General features: G+C 41.4%; 1 protein-coding gene across 1 annotated transcript in view; it reads right to left on the bottom strand.

Moving 5' to 3' along the window:
• Positions 1–23,978, bottom strand: part of CFAP61 (cilia and flagella associated protein 61) — a 368,344-nt gene that overhangs the window by 229,605 nt on the left and 114,761 nt on the right. Inside the window, exons 15-16 of the mRNA XM_075527979.1 lie at positions 20,704–20,910; positions 16,194–16,328 (exon numbers count right to left, since the gene is read on the bottom strand). Coding sequence (XP_075384094.1) covers positions 16,194–16,328; positions 20,704–20,910 — 342 coding nt within the window. The remainder of the gene's footprint in view (positions 1–16,193; positions 16,329–20,703; positions 20,911–23,978) is intronic.

Raw genomic sequence — 23,978 nt, 5'->3', positions numbered from 1 at the left:
GACAGGTTGGTGTGCTTCTTCCATGTGGGCTTTATTGCTTCTGAGCCAGATGGCCGCTTATTTACCTTCAAGCCTTGAAGACCCCAGACACTATATCTTTTGATAGCCAGGCACCATCAGCTTTCTTCACCACATTTGGTTGTTCACACTCTTTGTCTTCAGCAGTTGTGTTGGGAAGGTGAACATCATAGAATGCCAATTTAATAGAAGAACGTATTCTTGCACTGAGGGAGTACTTGAGTGGAGACCCAACATCCTTCTGCTACCTTAATACTAAACCTATAAATATATGCACATAGATCTATTTCCCCATCCCCATAATATATTTGCATATGTATATGTCTTTATCTAGACCTCTATAAATGCCCTTTGCTCCCAGCTCTTTCCTCTATTTCCTTTGACTTCCCTCCTGTCCCATTATCATGCTCAGTTCTTTCTTTTATTTCCTTTGACTTCCCTCTTGTCCCACTATCATGCTCAGTCCCCATCAGGGTTTGAGCAATTCCTCTTAGTTACATTAGCCTTGATCATGCCCAACCAGGCCTCCCACACCCTCCTCACCACCAATTTGGACCGCTTATTGTTCCCTGTCCCTGGGTTTATTAACACCACTACCTTTTCCCCCACCTCCCCCTCTCCCATGTCCCCGTGGAACTGTCAGTCCCATTGTTTTCTCCTCCAATTGTTCATTCAGCCTATCTTATTTAGTCAGACTTGTGGAGATCATGAGGGAAGCTGAAGAAAACTTAAGAGCTATGTTTGATGCTATGAAGTGGAACAACATTAGAATTATTGGCTTACCGGAGGAAGACACAACAAAGAAGTCATCTGCAATAATAGTGAGAGAATTCTTGGAAGAAAACTTCCCAGCTTAACGAATGAAAACTAGGTAACCATTCAGAAGGTTGAAAGAACACCATCTAGACTGGGTCTCAAGAAGAAGTCACCAATGCACATAATAGTTAAATTATCCAACTTTGAGGAAAAGGAGAAAATCATGAGAGCAGCTAGGGAAAAACAAGCAATCACATATAAAGGTTCCTAAATAAGAATATGCTCAGACCTATCAGCAGAAACTATGAAGAAGAGGTGAGAGTGGAGTAACATTCTCAAAAAATTGAAGGAAAACAATGCAAACCCAAGAATACTCTACCCAGCCAAATTATCTATCAAGATAGATGGAGAAGTAAGAGACTTCCCAGACAAGGAAAAACTCAAAGAATTCATTAGAAGAAACCCAGCCCTACAAAAGATCCTTGCCAACCCATTATAGGCAGAAGAACAACACTTACCAGGCATAAATAAGAGACCACCACATAGAACAACCTCACCCAGAGAGAAAAAAAAGAGAAAACAAACCTCTCAAGATAGCATTGACTTAAAGAGGTAAGCTTTGAAAAAAAAAAAAGGCAAAAGGGGCATAGGGAAAAAGCTACGGTATACAAACATTCCTGGGGTGAGGATCAGGTAATATGGCAGGGACCAGACCAAATACAGGGAAACACATGGTAGACAACTACAAAGGAGGTGGGGAAAGAAAATAATAATAATAATAAATAAAAGGGTAGCAGGGGCACAGGACACTAACCCACCCAAGGGGAGGGAATTGTTTGTGTATCCTCAGGGAAAGAGGGCCCAGACTTGAACCCGGTGCTCCCTGACGTGAATGCAACATACCGGCGTGGAGTAGGGAACCAGAGGAGAAGTCTGGGGGGCCGGACCCAATCCCAATACTACGTGGACACCTGCCCTTCCCCCCAGTAGAATTTATTTCAAAGGACAGCATTGAATCTACAGCTCCAGAAGAGGGACATATCTGATCGGAGCACACAGGAGCAGATGAAGAGGGGGTGGGGGTGGGGAGGGAGGAGGAGAGAGTCAAGAACATCCTGTTCCACCAGCCATGAGGACAATGTTCCCAATTAGAGCAGCCAGTCCACAGAGAGGACCACATGGCCGGCTCCACTATGAGACATTACGCCCCTCATTGACCCATATCCCTATAGGGGACAATACTAGAGACATAATGTGGGAATTGCACCTGATCAGATCCTGCCACACCAAGGCAAAACACTAAGGGGGTGCAACAAAACAGCAAGGAATGGAGCGGCGAGGTCCCCGGGGAATGCTGAAGGTGGACTTTGGGGCCAGGGTGTGGTGCTCCAACAGTGGTTCTTACATTAGATGAATACTGACAACAAATTTTAATGGAAAAATCTGTCTCCATGAAGCTACAACATTTTCAGTTACAATATTGTTAGAAACTGAACAGAAGTTTTGTAAACTTTTCTCTCCTTTCCCTTTATTTACTACTTGATTCTCAAAAAAGTTTCACTAATGATACTTACCATAGCTAAATACCAGAAAATTAGACAAAACAATGACTATAAACAATGGCAGTAACAAAAACAACTGCACATACTTGTAGTGAGTGTGGACAGATGACACCTTGTGCCATTGTTAGAGGGTAATACTGACAGCTCTGATCAAAGCATACCAGCTCATGGCTGTTGGTTGATCTCTACCCACAGCAACCCTCTAGAAGCTTCCTGAGGGAGGAGACAAACTCCTTTTTCTTGAATTGGTCTAACCTTTGAATGAGAATTGAATTTGATTGTTACGCTCTGAGAGAGGGCAGCTGATGGAATGAAGATCATGTTTTGCAATTAGAAGCCACCCAAACAACTTTAATTATCTAAAACTGACCAGTAGAGTCAAAGATCTGTCCCAGGTGTGATGAGGGCTTATGGGAAAATGAGTTCTAATAAGCAAACTGATGGGGTCACGAGAAACACCAAGAGACCAAGAAACAGACACCAAGAGACTCCACAACTGTTTCCACAAGGCCCACTCATTCATGCTCCAGCTCTCCAGGCCCCAGTCGACCCACTACAAAATGGGAAAACGACATGCAGACTTCTGTGAGCACTGAGATAAACTGGAAGGACCCATGACATAATCCCTGGCACAGAGAGGGCCCTCAGTGAGGATGAGGGGTGATTAGTTCAGGAGACTTCTGCAGCTGTTTTTTTTTTTCAAGACATTTTAGCATATTTAATAAAGTAAATATATTAATGTGACAAGTGGGAAAGCATGTTTCAGAACACTATGCTTATTAAGACCTCACATACCATAATAATAACAAAGATAAACCATAGTTAGAGAAGTCTGCAAGTTGTATTGATTTTTTTCTTTGTTGTTTTCCCCTAAGCTTTCCACCGTAAGTATGTGCAGCTTTTCTAATGACATGTGTTTTTTAATCAAGGCAGAAAGATGTAATTTTTTTACTTAGCATTTGTCGTGCTAATGATTCCCTTGGTCATGTTCCATCCCAGCTACTTTAAAATACACAAAAGGAAGCTCATGTGGGATGTCTTTCCTCTCCTCCCTGCTGGCAGATCTGAAGCTGCCACTTTGATGGGAAAGCCAGATCCTGCTGAGAGGTCAGGTCCGTCCATTCCACCTGGAGCTGTTCAGTCATGCCTTCCACAGTCTGAAGCATCCAGAGGCACTTCTGGGCCTCTGTGGCATTCATTACCCTGGCTCTTCGAGGAACAGAATGCATTTTTTCTCCTCTGGGGCATGGTAAGAATCCAGTGAGCATCTAGGGAACTCAGGATTTTATTTCCTGTTAGAAGCTGTGCGGCTCTTTTTGAGGGAAACGGCGCTGCTGAAGGTCGGCAGAACTAAAGAGCATGCTGCCTGTTTTAAAAACCAGAAAGCCTCCATTGTCTTCCTGTGGTTTCAATGGGTGATACCTCTCTGCTCTTGTCTCCTAAATGGTCGGCTGCATGTGGGGCCACAGGAGGCGGTGAGTCAGAGGGGCAAGGGAGAGGAAAGATTTGACTTGCGAACTCGCTGCTTTCAGAAGCACTGAAGCCTAGTTTTCAGGAGCAGTGAGCTGTCAAATACGGACAAGTGGTGGGCAGGCTCTTGGAACTGAAATAACAGTTAGGTCATCACCCACCCACGGTGTTGGAGCTGACCATCACCACTGCAGTGGGAAAGCTGACTCTGATCTAGGACAGAGTGGAAGTCAAATGGTGCAGCTGCTGTGGGAAAGACTAGCAAGACCTCAATACGCGAAACATGAAGGTAATATTTGACCCAGAATTTCCACTTCTCGGTATATACTCAAGAGAAATGAAAATAGATATCCATACAAAAACCTATACACAAATGTTCAGAGCAGTATCATTAACAATAACCAAAAGTTGAAAAAAAACCCCAAATATTGATTGACTGGTGACTGGATAAATAAAATGCAATATATCCAGACAGCAGAGTCGTACAAGTTGCTGTGGAATTGATTCCAACCCACGGTGATCTCTTGTGTATCACAGCAGAACCGCTCCACGGGGTTTTCAATGGCTGATGTTTTCGAAGCAAATTCTTGGTCTTCCTTCTAAGAAGACCAGTAGACTTGAGCCTCAAATCGTTCTGTGAGCAACTGACTGCAGTAACCATTTGCCCCATCTAAGAGACTACAGCAGAATAGCACTCAACAATACAAGGACTAAACTACTGATACAGGCTACACTAGAGCCGGACCCTGAAAACAATATGCTAAGCAAAAGAAGACAGAGGAAAAGGTCACGTATTCATGATTCCACTGGTATAAAGTGTGAATTCATCAGAATAGGTAAATCTGCAGAGACAGAAAGCAGATTAGTGGTTGCACTGTCGGACAAGCATCGGGCTACTAATTCCAAGGTATGAGGTTCAAACCCACCCGTCTCTCTACAGAAGAAAGAAAAGGCTGTCTGCTTCTGCAGAGATTTAAAGCCTTGGAAATCTTTTATAGGGTCACTATGAGTCAAACATCAACTCCCTGACAGTGGGTTTGGTTTTTGTTTTGAGGACTGGAGATAAGTAGAGGCATGCGGTGACTGCTAATCGTACAAGGTTCCCTTTTTGGCAATGAAATGTCCTAAAATTAGATGTGGTAGTGGCTGCACAACCCTATGAATATGCTAAAAAAACCCATTGAATTGTGTGGTAGATGAATCATATCTAATTAAGCCTCTGGTGGTGTCGTGGTTACAAGATGGGCTGTGATCCGCGTCATCAACAATTTGAAACCACCATCAACTCCTCAGAAGAAAGATGGGGTTTTCTACGCCCATAAACTGGTACAGTCTCAGACACACACAAGGGGTCACTAAGATTCAGCATTGACTCCATGGCAGTGAGTTGGTTTTTGTTTTTTTATGTATAACGTTATGAAAGAGAGAAAATAGAGGTCATTCTATAATATCTATTCTAGAAAACAAGGATGAGCTGTAAGAATACTTTGAGATAAAATGGAATGTTAGGAAGTAATTTTATTTGACCCAATTTTCTTATCACATGCTAAAGGCCTCATTTTGCCACTCTATCTCAGCCCAATTTCTAAAGAAATTTCCAGGCTTGTTGATCTTGTCACTGACTCACATCCTCCCTACAACTCCCAGCTGCCAAATAAATAATCAGCCATTCACTTGAATATTTTCTAAGCACACTGTAAATCCACTCACAACATGAAACTGGATTTTGGGAAATCTGTAAAGTGACCTGCATGTGGAATCAGGATTTTTCTCATCCTTCTTCAGTAGCTACCACGATAATTTCCAAAAATTTGTTATTTTGAGCTAATACAACACAAAGAGAGAATTATAGACAGCTTGGATTAGATGGTGTCTCCAACCACCCCAACACGCCAACCTAGCTCCCATATCTGAGGCTTACCCTCTGGGCCCAGCTGGTCAGGTTGGTGGCGCATTACGCCCACGAGTGGATGATTCAACCAAGAAGAAAGTCTAAACTGCAGTGAAGGAAAGCCAATTTCTAGGGGTCAACTTTTGGTTTGAAGTAACTGTTGCCAGAGAACACAGTGTCAATTCCAAGACCTCTTCCATTTCTGTGGCTTGGTTTCTTACAGTGGAAGCTGTGACCACAGGAATTCAGTATTTGACATAAGAAAGTCCAGGTTGCAGTGGTTCAGAGTACATTTTTGACACCCAACTCTCTGGGTTGGACCTTTTCCAATATATTATTATCCCTTACTCAGACCGTTTACCCTTCCAAGCCTATTTGCTCATAGGAGCATGGAGAAGGATATTGGTGCAGGGGTTCCTGTCAGAGTGACTCTAACCCATGGCACCTCTTTGTGTGCAGAGTAAAACGGTTCTATAAGGCTGCTAAGGGTGTGGGTTTTAGGAAGCAGACTTCATAAGATGTCTTGGGGTGGGTTCGAACCAACAAACTCTCATTTAGTAGTTGAGTACCTATGTGCAGCACTCAAGGATTCCAAGGATAATAATAGTAGTAAGCATTGACAAGTGCTGATGTGAGGATTCAGTTAGAGACTCCATAAACTCTGTGCACACGATTAGCAGAAGTAATTGTGGGTTTCTGGCTGCTGTTGTTATTGCCATATTGTAAATAAGAAGGAAACATTATAATCATTTCATGTACTGCTGATTTATAATCATTGACTATAATGCATATGAGGGAGTACCCCCCCAAAAAAAACCCCTGGAATTTTCTTTCAGAGCTATGTATTTTAATTTTTTTTTACAAAGCAACCTTATCACCTTCAAAGTACTATCCATTACACTTAATACAGTTATCAAGCCTGCAATTCTATTTTTGAAACAATTTTCAAACACATCTGTTTGGATAGCTGACAGAATCTCCCTTGTTTTTTTCTTCACCTCTTTTATATAGTCAAATTGCTGTCCTTTCACGTCTGTCCCTCTGCATTCACGGAAACAAAAAGAAGTCACACAGAGCAAGGTCAGATATGCAAGGTGCACAGGGCAAGAGAGTTATGCTGATTTTGCCAAAAACTGGTGCACGGAGATGGCTGTGTGAGCAGGTGCATCGGCATGGTGGCAAAACCAGCTCCCCATCTGCCAAATATCAGGCCTTTTTTGTTGCACACTGTTACGCAATCTTTTCAGAACCTCCAGATAGCAAGCTTGATTAACAGTCTGACCTGGTGGAGGAAATTTCAAATGCATTGCAAATGAGTTAACATTTCACCCATTTGGGAAGTTAATGTACACGCAGAACAAAGTTTGTCATCAATCAACAATTCACTTTTTTTGAAATGAGAAAACCACTTGTACACATGCTGCTGCTGTTATTGTAAGCTATGTTCAACACCACAACAGTTTCTGTGGCATTTTTCCCAAGCAGGAAAAGAAATCTCACAGCTGCACTCTGTCCTCTTAAATCGGCCATCATAAAAAATGAGGTTCCAGTGAAACTGCTTTCACGAAAAAATTCACTGTGACCAGAAAGAACCTTCCCATGCAACACCACTGGGTGCACGAAGTCAGGGTGAGTTGCTTGATGCTCGCCTAGCAGGAAAAGTGCAGTTTCCAGTTTGGGGGGATGGGAACCCCCTTATATAATAGTGCACAGAGAATTGGAAAGAAAAAACTCTAGAACTCATCATATTTTAAAACAAAACAATCAGAAAACTCCTCATGAAGGAACTTATATAAGTTTCCTGGGAATATCACAGAAAAGGGTTCCCTTTACAGAAGAACATGCATTTTTCTGTAGTAGCATATATGTCTAGGGAATGGCTGAGTGTGGGTTTCAAAATTCAAACTTGACTTGCAGTGGTGATTTAAAGTCGGTTAATTTCAACAAAATATTACCATGGCCACACCAGTCAAAATAAATTCTATATGATGTTTAGAAATATGGGTTTGCCTTCTTAAAAATCTCTACTTAAAAGACGCTAAAGAGCTACATCTAACACACACACACACACACAACCAAGAGACGCCTCTAACATGCACAGTGAAAGTTATGAAGTCAAAGAAGGGATGGGGAAAAATTAAGCTGGGGAAAATCTAGCAGGTGCTGGGAGGATAATACAATTTCCTAGGGTGGCAGATGTACGAGTGAAACAGTATCCAGTAACAGTCCATCAGATGGTAATTACAGCCGGACTAAGGAAGAACGCCCAAGATGAAAAGGAGCGATTCAGAGGGTAACTGAATGCCAGTGAGCGACATCTTTCTGCGAGATCACAAACCAGGAAAAAATGGGGCAGCACTTAGCTCTAAGAGGGGGGTGGTGGGTAAACAAACCGTCATTTTTCTTTGTAGGAGAACAAAGAAGGAAATGTGAAGAAACCAAATGCACAGAATCCAAATGCAGGTCCCCAAAGTATTCATTAAGAGAGATTTAAATAGACCCCCACTAGTAAATAACCACAAGAAAACAGCAGGCATTGATCACCCTGAAACTATGATTTATCAGGGAGAATGATAGGTTGCTTTTGCCCCTGAAAAAATGTGAACCTAGAAAGTGAGAGAGAAATGAGGTCACACTAAGTCTTAAGAACACTATAAAACAAGATGAACTAAAGTGACTGAAATGGTTATTGTAGAAATCTTTTAATACTGAACCGAGAGATAAGAAAGGAGTTTGTTTAATCCAGAGCAGATTTCCTATAATGTAGCATGACAAATAGGGTCATCGTGTATTGGAATTGACTCACGGCAGCTCATAGAGCCACAAGTGTGACAAGTAATCACCCTTTAAAATCAGAGTGTTGGAACAATGGCTCAGCCACAAGCACTTTACTCCCTACATTTCACAAACATGGATCTGATGACACTCTAAATAACTTTTCTCCTGGGACTGTGATCTTGCTATCGAGGTGGTCAGTGCTGGCCCCTCTTCTGAATCCGGTTTGGTAAGTTTAATCGACCAGTCCCACATTAATACTCTAATAAGATGACCAGTAGCTGCAACAGTGAGCTGCGACATAGGTGTTCATTTTGAGGGTGGAGCAGGACTGGGCAGTGTTTGTTTAAAGGAATTAGACAATCAATCAATTCAGCTAATTTTGGAGTGTCGTACTAATTATCCTACTCATGCAGGTAGGCTGTGTCCATTTGTGCAATAAAATCCTTCCCAGAATGTAAATGCACAGGCCAAGATGGCTCATTAGTGCTAGGAAGAAAATCCATGTGACCAGGAAAAAGCCCTCGCTCTCAGCTGTGAACTCCTATCAGTCAAGTGTGAAGATATTATTACAAACCGTTGGAGCCTACTTCTGTATGTGTGATGGACAGCTGAGTTATGGCCAATTAATGTGGCCCTTCTGGCAAAAGTTCCTTATATATTACGGTTCTGGGCTTTATATGCCTGGGACTATGGTTCCATTTTAGAGGGCATCCTCTCTACTAATGGATGGAGTGGGATGAGACTGAGAGGTGCCTGGAGGAGGCTGTGGACTGAGCATCTCTAAGACCCCACTTCAGTACAGGGCGTGAACCAGGCTGCACCCTTTGTTTTCCTTGTCTATACAGCAGGGCCGCCATCCAATCTCACTCGGGTGCCTCACCTGGAGGGCCAGACCTATACTGTCCTGAGCTGGGCAGAAGCAAGAACACCTGCTGTGCCTTTCGGATGCTTTGCTTCCAGCTTGCCTCTGCTGGATCCTCGGGTTTGGGACTGAACAACACGCACCACTGCGTGCATCGTTCCCTCAATTTCCTGAGTTTCTTCTGTGGGCTCACAGTCCCAGGGACATGAGGAAATATACTCAAGGGAGGAGGAGTGGGGAAATGGAGCTGAGTAGCATTTTGGAAGAGTTGGACATCTGGGACATATTCAACTTCCAACTTCTTGGAACTAGTCTTGTATTAATTATTATGAAAGAAATTACTACACAAGTATTCATGTGTGATGGGAAACATTCATGTTGTCCCAGGTCTTCTCTTATGGCTTGATGTAGGAGAGGCTCAGTGGGGAGATTCAGCCAGTTTGCACTGGTTCAGCAGAACTAAAATCTAGTTTTTTGTTGACTTCGGTGAACCAGTTGTTCCAACGTCACTTGAAATAAGAGTCGTCTCTAAGGTGGGTGGCTGGGTAACTGCCCAGTGAAGAAATCACAGATTTACATTGCGTACTCTTTTAATGCTCTCCTGTGGCAAGAATATATTCTAACCGCCTACAGTAATGTTGACTCGTTCCATGGGTATAAAAAATACAGACTGAAATATGCTTGTAATGTTTATTTATTCATTACATAACACTTGCCACTTTTCTATTCCCTTGCATTTGTTACTTCAGTAAACAAACACGTAAAGAGTAGAAGTGCCAAAGAGCCAGAGGGTGACAGACACACCGTCATTGGTTTTAGCCTGTGTTACGTATGAACCGAATTCTCATGAGAACATATGAGTGAATCATGCAATTATTGAAACTGTTCAAAAAGCTAAGAGTATTGTTGGAACAGTTGCTGTAAGCTTAGTAGAAATGGGAAGGGGTTTTTCAAAGATGAACATATGTTCAGAGAAGAGAATTTGCCTGTTTCCTATCTATCAAACACAATGACCATTGCCTAGCTCTAAAGCAGTGGTTCTCAATCTGTGGGTTACGCGCGCGTCCCCTTTGAGGGTTAAACAACCCTTTCACAGGGGTTGCCTGATTCATAACAGTAGCAAAATTACAGTTATGAAGTAGCAACAAAAATAATTTTATAATTGTTGGGGGGGTGTCACCACAACATGAGGAACTGTATTAAAGCGTCACGGCATGAAGAGGGCTGAGACCACAGCTCTAAAGGAAGCTTATTCCTACAGCGCAAAGATAGTTAAGGATAAATCACACAGCGAGTTAGAAGGGAAGAATGCGATGAGTGAGGGTGTCAATCAAGAAGCATTATGAAACTATTTAAAATAATAGCTTTATTGTTTTGTCAAAAATAATTTCTCATTAAAATTGTAAAACTTTTGGAACATAATCTAGTTCTTTTAGTTTTTCCACTTGAAAGCAGTTACTGCTTTACTAACTGAGCAGATTATAAAAAGAATCATGGCAGACACTTTAGTTCATCCTTCTAATAAGCCTGTTGACCTGGGCTTCCCTGTTGCCAGCATCTACGCCTTCTACAAAATGGGTGGTGTTTTCCTTCATCCCACCTCGTGGAGAAGATAATTTAAAGGGTCACAAGAAATTATTAGCTTCTTTGAAGCATTTCCCAACAGTGTAGATACCCTGAATCAGGTCCTCCATGCACATTGTGCCATAGTTACCAAGAGATAGTGCAATCAAAGTGTCATTGCCGTAACCACACTTGTAGATCAATTCATTCACTGACTTCAGGTTTGGGTACCTTTATGCAATGTAGTTCAAAAATCCTTAGCATGTTCACTGAAGCCTTGTTAAGCTTAATAAAGGTGCCATTGAAAATCTGGCAAAGGCGAAAAAGCTGCAACACTTTTTGAACCTGTGGGGGTCACACCACTGATAGCTCTGATCCTGATGACAGACACCAGCCTGGGTCTGGTATTCTCCGGGTATACAGAAGTTGGCAGCTTTTCTTGCCAGTGAGCCATTCCATTTTCAGTTCCGTACATCTGCCTGTATTCCTTGTGACCGTGTTTAGCTTTCTTGTGAATAAGCTTTCTCCTTGCTTTTTGAAGCATCTTCTGGGCAAACTTCTTTCTCAGATGCTTGATCTTTAGTTCTGTGAAATCCCTTCATTTTTTTTCAGGGTCTCTGAAACAGCAGGGACCTTTTTTTCTGTGACATCTCCCAGGATTCTAGGCAGCTTTAAACAAAGGCAACATAATCTAGTTCCCTATACCTCTTTTATAGTTGTTATTTAATTTTTACCTGTTTAAAATAATAAGCTACCTTTGGTGTATATATATATACATGCAAAGTTCATTAGGCCAGTGAGCCAGTGATTAAATTATTTTAATCCCACTGCTGGCTGGGCTGTTAGTGTGTAGAAACAATGGGGGCAATATTGTGGCAGGGACCTTTATCATTGAGTCAGGCAGTCTTGGGGTGAGGAGAGGGGTGGGGTATATTTCCTTCCATGCAGAGATGAATTTCAGTCACTCCTGACTTGTGCCAGGTTAAAATTGGCAGTCCACTCGGATGAAACAATTCCTATCCCATTAATCATGCCTGGAGTGATCAATTCCTTTGAAGATTGGCTTCCTCGGTGAAAGCAAGGGTAAGGATGGTCTGTCTAAACTCAGAAAAAAAACAGACTCACTGCCACTGAGTCACATCTGCCTCATGTTATCCTATTGGAAAGAGGAGAAGTGCCCTGTTGGTTTCCGAGGCGCTAAATATCTATGGAAGCAAAATACCTCAACTTTTCCCCATTTGGGCAATGATCGTTTAAATAGAATAGAAGGTGTGAAAAGCAAGTTTTTGGTAAAAGAAAAGCAGGGATGTGCTGAGAGAGCCAAGTGGTTCATGAAGCTCATGAAACACTGGGCTTGGGAGAGAGACGTGGTTTGAAAGGGATAGTAGAGTCAGTCAGCCTCCAAAGACAATTACTTAGCCTTGTTCAGTTCAACTTAATCTGCTAAAACAGCACTGCATATGACTATTTCTCCCCAAAAATTATATTTGAAATAGTCTCAGAAAGTCTAAGACACTAAAGTCAGTTAACTTGTAAAAAAGAGGGAAAGGATATTAACTAAATATAATTCAGTATTTGAACCTCCCCCAAACTTTTAAGATTTCTCTGGAGATCGTTCTCTTAAATCTGGATTTAAACAACCCTTTTCTACATCAGCTTGAACAAAACAGGGCTCTGGTGGGACACGGCAGGGGGAGATGACCATTGAAAAAGTTGCTACGTTTCAGTCATGATTTCAAATCATACCACTTTGGGCAGTAAGGTTATTTCGCTTAGTATGGTTTATTTCATGAACCATTTTAATGAAATAAGACATTTTCTTTGGACATTGTCCCCTCTGGAGCTCCAGCTCCAGCTCATCTCAAAGTCCTCCAGCTCTGAAAGCTCCCAGGGGAGAAGTCTTGATATCCATGGTACTGCTCCCTGGCTGAAGGCACCCCAGTCACACATCCACTGAGATAGAAGGGCTTCTCCTGGCCCAGCCACACCTGAGGGTGCTTCAGCACAGTCACAAAAGAGCAACCTGACTCACCCTGACCCTGGTCTGTTACTTCAGCTGCAGAGTAGTGTCTGGGAGGAACATGAGCAGTTACCCACGTTCACTTCTTGAACCGGCATGCCTCTCAGTAAGCTGTGCTCAGTGACACCAAGACTCTGTGTTTGCACTAACTGTGTGGGTCCTACCAAAGGCAGAGGTCTTCCTCAGTAGCTCTCTTCAAACAGACCACCTGCTGGTGTCTCCCAAACACTCTTCAGCAGGACTCGGGTAGCTCTTATTTTCAGAATAGAAGTTACTTGTCATTCTGTGGGCCCTGAGATCTACAGGTGAAATGAAGAGTATAGGGCTTACTTCAAAGTAATACGGGTGGAAGGGAAAATGGGTAGAGAAGCAAAGTTGGCCAGAAATGGAAGATTATTGAAGCAGGGTACACTCAATGGTGGTGGGTTGGGTTTGGGGTAGTTCAAGTAGCACTCAACTGTGATCTGGGAAAGGTGTCTATCCACCAACTAGTATTGGTCCGTGAAGATATAAATACAGACATGGGGGAGAAACATTCAGGAGCTTTTATAGCAAGCTGACAGAGTAATTCTATGCTGCTAAGTCCAGTAATAAAGTAATTGGACTTAAATTATATCTGTTTTTAACTTTTTAAAAAATAATTTGCTTTTTAGCAAAGTTATCAATATGTGATGGATTGTACATTAATAATAATAACAATAATAATAATAAATGGTCCATCTTCACAGCCACATTTGAGAAACCCTGCTCTGCAGGATTCTCCTTTTGTATGTAATGGGATATCCCTGCTCAAAGGGAATTCCTCCCCCCAACCCCCAACGCTAGGTATTTACTTTTTTTTTTAACTTAACAACCTTATCACCTTCAAAGTACTCTCCATTACACTTAATACCAGTACATATGTCAAATCTACAATTCCATTCTTGGAAACATTTTTCAAACTCATCTGTTTGGATGGCTGACAACATCTCCCTCATTTTTTTTTCTTCACTTCCTCTACATCATCAAATTGTCCTTTCATGTCCCTCTGCATTCATGGAAACAAAAAGAAGTCACACAGAACGAGGTCAGTTGAGTAAGGTGCATGGGACAAGAGAGGCATGCTGGTTTTGTGCCAAAAAACTGGTGCTCTGAGATGGCTGCATAAGCAGGTACATTGGTGTGGTGGCAAAACCAGTCCCCCATCTGTCAGAAAAAAGCCCCATTTGCTGCACACTGTTATGCAATCTTTTTAGAAACTCCAAATAGAAAGTTTGATTAACAGTCTGACCTGATGGAACAAACACCAAATGCACTATAACTGGACATTTTTGTCCATTTGAAAAGATGATAAAATGAGGTTTGTCATCAATCAACATTGCACCTTTTTTGAAAGTAGGAAACCACTCATACTCTTGCATTTTTCCCATAGCAGTATCCTTATAAGCTGTGTTCAACATCACAAGTTTCTATAGCATTTTCACCCAAACAGGAAACAAAATTTCACAGCCACACACTGTTCTCTTAAATCAGCCATGACAAAAACAAAACAAATAAAACGAGGTTCAAGTAAAGCTGCTTCCACAAAAAAATTGACTGTGACCACTGAGAACCTTCCCAGGCGATGCCACTGGGTGCACTAACTCAGAGCAATGCTCAATGTGCACCTAGCAAGAAAAATGGGTACTATGAAAGCTCTGCCCAAAGGAGCTTTTTCCCAGTTTCTTGAGGGGTACTCCCTCATATGATAGATATTTTCTATATCCATATTAAGGACTTCTAGGAGGTGAGTGCGGGTGGTGGGAGAGGATAGTTATTTGTGTTTAGTCTACACTCAGATATAAATTTACAACATATTAGAAAACAAAATTTTATTTTACAAGTAAATTTGGGACTTTTAAAGTCGCATCAGTTAAAATAGAATCCAGGTTGAAATCACCTCCTCTGGGGACTTTCTATGAAATAGGGCCTGGCAAGAGCGTGGAATGAGGTCCCTTTTAAAGGCAGAGGGATTGGGGGTTTATTTGGAGACCTTGGCTAAGCAAAGAGACTTTCCACTCTCCTTTTTCTCATAAGGGTCAGATGTTGGCCCATGGAGAGCTTGCTCTTTTTGGTTTCTTTTTAGCTTTATAAGTAGAAGTACATACAAAACTACAAGGCTACTTGTAAGTCACTTTTTAAAAACTATGTTCTCACAGTCAGCTATTAAAAATGACTGCGTGACTACAGTCACGTGCATACACATGTAAAATGAAGTTTGTGTTCTGTTGAAGTTCCTTTTCTTATTCTGCGAGTAGAAGTGCCACTCCCTTTAATGTCAGCAAGCCCTGTCACCCTACACGATGTGCTCTGTTTAACTAAGTCCCTGCAGAGGGGTTCAACAAGCCCGGCTTAAACTCAGCACCTAAGCATCCCAGCTGTAGCCAGCTCTAGCTGCCTTGTCAGATGGTCCAAAGTAGGAGTGGGCCTCCAATTCCTTGAAAGTAAAACATCCATCGCTTCTCGGCCTTTGGAGAAGATCAAAGGGTAATCTGCTCTTTTTAGTTCATATTCCATTTTTTAAACTTTAATGCCTCCATTAAAGCTCAACTCTAACTGATTTCTAGATAGAATTCGCACCCTTTTTTGATACATATAAAATTTTAGCTACTCACATGTCTTCTTTTGTTTGCTTTTTTCCTTTTTTGTTTTATTGACCTATAATTTACATATCATACGATTCAATCATCCAATCCTATTAGAAAAAGCTGCACAATCACCATCACAATGAATTGTAGGACATTTTCTTCTTATACACGTTGTTAGCTCCTCCTCCCTTTACCCCCAACCTCTGTTGCCATGACCCTAGGAAACTATTAATCCAATTACTGTCTCTGCAGATTACCTATCCTGGGTTTCATGTACAGAAAGTCAAACAAAACAAAAACAAACAAACAAAAACAAAAGAGACAACAACAATCTGTTCCTGACGACGGGAAGGGAAGACAAACAGGCTCACTTGTTCAGAGCTTGACTCCAGGCTGTTTTTCAGGGGGCGCAGCAGCCACATGCAGTGTCGTGTGTGTAATGTTGCCTGTAGGGTCATGTGGCTACTGTGTTTAGTTTTACTGTGAAATAACCATTTGAGGGGGAGGGCTGTGTGGCGCGTGCGCAGGGTGCTGCTTGTAAGAGCATGAGCCAGGTTCCCTGTAATTAAGAAGCAGCCTGTTCCACAAAGACAGTGCTGCCACCCCATCTGCCAAGCCCGCGAGAGCTGGCACTGCGCCTCCCTGCCTGCTGCTGCCCGCTACCCACCAGATCCTTGGAGACCTCCTTTGATGGAGCATTCATGCCAAGCTTTTCCAGAGGATAGACAATCTGTCGTCGTGGTCGCACGGGAACCAAGTAATGAAGGGCAGATGTCAGGGAGTGGGCGTAGGGATTCTGGAGCTGAAAGACAGCAATCTGTATTTTAGGGGCGAGAATGTCAGAGCAGCAGCGCGCAGATGTCTGCCTGCAGCTTTGTAAATACAAAATCCTGAACTCAGCCAAATCGGAGAGAAGAAAAAAAATTAGCAAGTAAACAAACACACTCTTGGAGCTGAGGAATGAATTGCAGATAATGCCTGACACTAATGAAGATAATTACAAGAGTAATTACATTACTATCTCTGTGGGAATGACAGATAAACAAGTGGTTTGGTTTATGGGATTTTTCAGTACAAGTATTTTCCCCAGGAGGCTATCTTCTCCACGGTGATCATGAATCAGCTCGACTTGACCCCATTACGCTGCGCTCTCTGCGTCCTGTTAACCTTTGCTTGCTTGGCGTGTGCTGCCTTAAGAAGACACGTAGATAAAAATGTCATCCACAGGGCAGCTTAGTGCAAATGTGAAGATCCTCGTGATGGTTTACCCACAGAAATTTCGGTTGGTGAAATAAACGTTTAAAAACAACAGCATAAAATCAGAAAATGTGTGAGCTTGTGTGAGGGGTGGAGTGTGATTGGATCATTCAATTTTTACTCTTTTATTTGTATTAAATAATGCATTTAATGTAATACACTAATAATATTATGATCAGCATTTATCCTTTTTGAAATGAACTACAATAAGCCATGTTGAGGTAAAATATTTTCAGTATTGTTGTTAATTGCCATCAGGCTACTGGGGCCCTTATGTACAACAGGACAGCATTGCTCTGCCCTGCACCATTTATTGGTTGCTATTTTTGAGCCTTTGTTAAAGTCTCTGTGTCCGTCTACTTCACTGAGAGTTTTCTACCTTTGCTCTAATCTTTACTTTGCCAATCATTATAGCTTTCTCCCTCCTGGCCAATAATTTGCCCGGTCTCTCCGCCTCTTCCCCTCTTATCTTCTCCCGCGTCTGTGCCCTACAGCCTATTGCTGCTCTTCCTTCCCTGCCTCTCGCTTCCCTCCCTCGTGACAGTCAGTCTTTTCCTTTTGGCATAAAAACACTTTATCTTGATGTTTTATTTTATAACAATTGTCTCGTGCCATGTTCGTCTTTTTGTGCTGACAAACTCTACTCAGCATGCGGTGCTCCAGGTGAATCATGCGATGTCGCACCATTGCATCATTACTCTGCAGGGACGTGCAAGCATCGTTGCGCACATGTTCCGGCGTGTATTTACCCATTCTTCAGCTGACAGGCATTTTGGTGGTTTCCCTCATCTTGCTATTATAAACAGTGCTGCCGTAAGCACTGGTGTGCACATATCTGTTCGTTCTATGGCTTTTATCTCACTGAGGGGTGTGGGGAATGCCCAGTCTGTGGACTGTACATGAGAACCACAAAATTATCCATGCCAGTTAACATCACACACCTCCTCACCAAAGAAAGCCGCTACAGTCATCACATTATAGCAAAACATTTGACCAGTATGGCCCATGAATGATGTTATAAATATCTAAATGACTCTTGACAAAAAAAAAATTTCTTTTGTTTTCCCCCCACTGTAGGGTATTTACCAAGTACAGGATTGCTTGCTCATATGCTATCTCTGTTCCCGGTTATTTAAGGAAGCACCACACTGCTTGCCACAGTAGGTGCACAGGTCTACAGTCCAGCCAGCAGTGTATGGGAGTTCCAGTCTCTCAAGGTCTTCTTCCTGAGGCTGACCTCCATAGCCACCTGGGCTTGTGGGTACCAGGCACAGTCCTTCCCTCTGTGTCAGGCCAAACGTCAGAAGGTAAAAGGAGAAGGAGGTGGCAGGGAGACACAAAAAGAAGGGAGAAAATATGAAAAAGAAGAAGAGGGGGAAAGCCTGTCTTTCAGCCTCCGAGCCTCTGCTGGAGCTGTGCAGGAGCTGGGGGTGAGAAGTGGATTGCAGCCTCCACCTCCATGCAGCTGTTTCCCCTGAAGCCTGCGGAGGACCTGGTATGACTCGGCTCCGTGCACTGCCCCCTCATGGTGGACCTGTGTTGTTTTTTCAAGTCTGCCCCCCGGGTGTGGAGGGAGGCATGTAACTGCCCCTGTAACTGCCCCTCTTTGTGAACCAGATTGAAGACTGAGCATCCCTCTGTTCACTTCAGGGCAGGGGCTACAAGTACCCCAACTGTGGGAGGGGCTGCTGGGCTTGTGGTTAACTAGCCAAGCTCACTGCTCCTCTTGATCCTCTGGTGTGACTGCCACTTTCAAATGTTCTCTGTTATTTCCCGTTTCCCAGAGATTTAGGTAAACAGATTTCCCCTCAATATCTTTGTAGAGGAGGTGGTGTGGTGCACCTAAGGTATCATCTTTTACAGGAAGCTAATATCATCAGTTCTTGATCATGCGCCACATCGGCTCTGTGTATTCCTTCCATCGTATCTTTCATGCTTCCTGCTTTAAATATTAATTTTATCTAACTATTAAATCTTGGCAGAAACAATTATCTTTGTTTCTTTTACATTTATAAAAATCTTAGCGCTTTGAGTGAAACCAACTGAAAAGTATTGTAGCCATTGAAACCTCAAAAGTTAAATTATGAAATCCAAACTTGTATTGATGCATGTATTAGATTTAAGCTTGAAATAAATGAAAGTAAAACTAAGCTGTAGGTGAACTTAAAAATAAGATGGTCTAGATATACCATATTTGATGTTCTGAAATAGTTCAAGGAATTTCTAAGAACTTCTAAAAGGGATTTCTAAAACTCTTCACCATTGCATTTCATTCTAATTTTACAAACAAAAAACAGAACCTAGGCTATCTACCTAGGGCTCCGCTTTTTATACTGGGGAGATCACTCAGTTCAAGCCATTAATCACTTTAACTCACTTGGGAACTTATAGCAGAATTAGGGAATTTTTGCCCAAATTATTTTGTACTTCTTACACTTTTTTAAATGTATATGTGTAAATAAAAAAATTTTAAAACCCCAAAACTGAAAACTAAGAGGAAATCTAGCAAATGTGTTTCTATATCCAATTATAATAACCGATAGGGTTTATAAGCAGCCAATAGACTGCCTAAGACAGTTTTAGCCTTATGAGTGCAAATAGACTTTCTACGAAACCAGCATGTACAAGCAATACCATGCATAAATACTCAGAATTTAATATTGCATCCTGAAGGTCACAAAGTTGGTAATTGGCCAAATGCAAAGGAAAACAAAATTGTGCAGGGCTGGATTTTCGAGAAAAAAATATTTTCCTTTCTGTCTTTTTAACTAGGACTATTATCATGGCCATAATACTATATTTTGATAGTAAAAATTATTTTCTTGATTCCCTACCATATCACATAAAAATCTTTTTCAGGGTCATTTTTCTATCTTCCTCATCCCCCTGTACTCCTTGAAAAGGTTATTGTTAAATTAACTATATTGGCAAAATTTCTTATATACATATGCTTCAAATATACTTATATTGTTTTATTTATTGTTAGTAAATACATTTATTTAAATATCTATTTTGTTCATTTATAATAATGAAGGAGAAATGTGGCAGTGTTAAAGAATTAAGAAAGAATATGAGTAAGTTTTAGGTTATTAATGGGTATGATGGGATGGATATCTTCCATGTCGTCTAGTGGTTGGATATCATCGGTCCTTGACGCTGCACAGGGTAGAGGACTAGTGCTGTCAGCAGCTGTTTTAGCATTGGGCATATAGTTATGAATAAAATAGAAACCTCTCTCTGTGTGGTAAAATATAATTTTAGATAGTGAAAATTGATACAAAGAAAACTAAAGCAGGATAATGGACATGGAATTCAAATAAAGAACTTATTGTTTGTGCGTGCACATCTACATAACATATATACATACATAATACAGGTGATTTTTGTAGATTATTACTCCATACACATATGAGCAGTTATTACACAGAGGCACCCTGGTATTTACTACATAAAGGCTACAAATGTGAAACCATCATCAAATTAGTGGGGGTATTATTAGTGCTCACTTGAAATGTTCTGATAGAACCATCTTTTCAAAGAGGATTGTTTTATTTTATGGGTTCATTACTAAAATATTCTCTGTATAAAATCACATGGTAGGATACTTTGGCACTGAGTTAAAGTAATACACTTCATGAAATCATTTAATTTTGCAGTTTACAGCATTCATAGCTTTCTATATTGCATAGTCAACAACGAAAAGTCAGCACATTGCACTCCTTATATTAAATTTGTGCTGATTCTTTCATGTATTCAAATCCTTCTGGAGTTTCACTATAGTATAAAAAAGGGGGGAATTAAAATTCAGATCTACGTGATAAATAAAACTGCCCTGGGAAGAAGGAATGACATGTAGCTCAGGCAGCAGTACACTGTAAATATTAGGGAGTGGAGGATCCTATAAATCACCAGTCATTTACCTTCCTTCTCTTGTAGGGTGGGTAGATGGGATAGTACAGGCAGGACTTCAAGCTTAAACGAAGAATCTCCTTCAGAAAAAACTTGGTGTAGTGCCGGAAAATGGGGTTCAAGGCAAAGTGATGCAAATGCCCATGTTCCTCCCGCTGGTGGTGACTGAAGTAGATGAAGTCTTCAATGTTGTAATGGGATCGTATGTACTCAATATCCTAAGAAAGGGGAAGAGAATGTGGCACGTTTTATACAAATTGCATGCATTTTGGTGATAGATATCTTTCAAAAATTACTTTAGCTGCTATAGTAAATGTGTTCAATTATTTCTAATTAGAAATTACATTTTCTGAAAGTTACTTGCTAAGATTACTTGTCTTTGGAGGGTTGTTAAATATTTTTTGATTTTGTGTCTTAATCCAGGGATGCTAAAAAAGTGAAGCTCCTTGAGTCCCTGTAATTGACCTGGTGTCAAGACAGCAATTGCTCCCTATTGTTAGACAAATGAATCCATCATCCTTGACCCCGCATGTGGAAAACATAGGATGGGGCCACCAGGCCTGGGAAGCTACTACAGCTCCCCTTCTCCAAACCAGTACAGCACCAGTGGCTGTCGCAGCACTCAACACTCCACCCTGCCTCCATCTATGCGCTGAGTGCACGATCCCAGCCCTGCACCAGTACAGCACCCTGTGCTGTGCTGTACTGGCTTGACCTGCAGCAGATGGGCTTCTCCCTAGTCAGCACCTCTCACACTCACAGTTCAACACTCGAATGTGCCTGACTCACCCCAATCCCATAAGTACTCAAATACAGAAAGGTAAGTTTGAAATAATACAGAAAGTATATGTGAGCAACCTGTCCAGGGCTTGACTGCAGTTTAGGAGAGAAGATCCTGTGAAGTCCTGGAAGAAGCATTGAACAAGAATAGCATTCTAAATAATAGGGGAAGAAGCTACCTTACTGACCTACTATGGCAGTGTTTCCTGAAATGGGTGATGCTACCCCACTGGGGGTTCTGGAACAACTCAGGTGGCTGCAAAAGCAGATACGTACATTTTATTGTTGATTATAGACTGTAGTATATAAACATTTTTTAATTGCTAAGAATTTGCGGAGTAATTTTTTTTCCCCTTGAAAAGGGAGCAGTAGGCCAAAAAGTTTGGAAACCTATGTACTAAAGCATAAATAAAGAAATCATGATGTCCTATAGACTACAGTTCTAAAACATACTGAAGGCCAATAAAGGATAGAGAAAACAATGCACAAAGGAATGATCAGAAACAATCCTGGAGGAAGAACAAATAATGGACGTATCCAACAAAGATTTTAAAGTCTTAAAACTAAAAATGCTCAGTGATTAAAGAAAACACAGAAAAAGATCTAAAAGAAATCAGAAAAGCAATGCAACAAAAATTGGAACGAAAAGATAAGAATCTTTAATAATATGAGAATTAGAGGTTATGGAACTTAAAGTCGAAAAATGAACAAAACCACGGACAACAGAGAGTAGAACTTAAAATGACAGAGAAGGCCAGCAAACTTGAACACAGGGTCTCGTCTGAAAACAAACAGGAAATAAAGAATGAAGAAAAATTAATAAAGCCAAAGAGACATGTGGACATCATTAAAAAGAATAACATGAACATTATATGGGAAGAAACAGAGGGAGGCACAGAAATAATTTTTGAACAAATAAAAAACTTCCCAAACATTATGAACGATTGGAATTCTCCCATCTATGAAGCACAACGAACTCCATGTAGCATAAATTCGAAAAGAAATTCAGTGAGGCAGACACAAGCAATCAAATTTTTAAGAACAAAGGACAAAGAGAAAATTTTGAGGGTAGCACAAGGAAAGCAAAATGTCACCTTCGAAGAGTGCCCAATAAGATTAAATGCCAACTTCTCTATAGAACTACCTGCCATGAGCTCCTGCTGCCAGACCAGAAAATTGGGAAGTAAAGTGAAGGAGACTGGGAGGAGGAGTCCTGAAATTAGAATCAGGGTACTGGGCTCTGTCCTGAACCCCACTTTTTAAAAAATCATTTTATTAGGGGCTCATACAACTCTTTGCACAATCCATGCATACATCATTTGTGTCCAGCACATTCATACATATGTTGCCATCATCATTCTCAAAACACCTGCTTTCTACTTGAGCCCTTGGTATCAGCTCCTCATTTTTCCCCTCTTACTCCCTCCCCCTCCCCCTGAACCCTTGATAATTTATAAATAATTATTATTTTATCATATCTTACACCATCCGATGTCTCCCTGACCCACTTCTCCGCTGTCCATCCCCCAGGAAGGAGGTTACATGTAGACCTTGTCATCAGTTTCACCTTTCTTCCTCACCCTCCCTCCACCCTTTCAATATCGCCACTCTCACCACTGACCCTGAGGGGCTGAACCCCACTTTTAAAAATATGTAAGCCCAAGTCTTGCCATCTTTGGTCTTATTTCTTCCAATACAGACTGGTTTGTCCTTTCAGCAGTCCACAGTACTTTCAATATTCTTCTACAGCACCACGGTTCAAATGCATCAATTCCTCTAGTCTTCCTTATTCAGTACCCAACTTTCACATGCATAGGATGCAATGGACAGTTCTATGACTTGGATTAAGCACACCTTAGTCCTCGAAGGAACATCCCAGCTGCTCAATACTCTAAAAGGGTCTTGTGCATCAGATTTACCTAATGAAATACTTCTATGGATCTCTTGACTGCTGCTTCCAAGAGCATGGCTTGTGGATCCAAGCAGACAAAATCCTTGACAACTTCAACCTTTCCTCCATGTATCATGAGGTTACTTATTGGCCAAGTTGTGAGGAGTTTGGTCTTCCTTACATTGGAATAGGCACAAATTCGAATCTCTTCTAGTCAGTTGGCCAAATATCTGTCTTCCAGATTTCCTGGCACAGAAGAGTAAGTGCTTCCAGTGCTTCTTCAGCTTGCTGAACCATTTCAATGGGTAATCTGTCGATTCGTGGAGCATTCAGTGCAGTCTGAACGTCCTTGGTTCTTGCTCAGATGCTACCTCCCGAGAGGGTGGACTGTTGGCTAGTTCTTTCTGGCGCAGTGACTGTATTTCCTTCATCTTCTCTTGATGCTTTCTGCATCGTTCAATATTTTGCCCATAGAATCTTTCACAATTGCAATTAGAAGATTGAATTTTTTTCTTGAGTTCGTTTAGTTTCAGATATGCTGATCATGTTCGTCCCTTTTGGTTTTCTAATTCCAGGTCCTTGTACATTTTATTATACTATTTGAATTGTCTTCTT

The sequence above is a fragment of the Tenrec ecaudatus genome, chromosome 12 (assembly GCF_050624435.1).
Source record: "Tenrec ecaudatus isolate mTenEca1 chromosome 12, mTenEca1.hap1, whole genome shotgun sequence".
NCBI lineage: Eukaryota > Metazoa > Chordata > Mammalia > Afrosoricida > Tenrecidae > Tenrec > Tenrec ecaudatus.
Note: the sequence above shows the minus strand (reverse complement) of the source record. Positions and strands in the feature narration are given on the sequence as shown.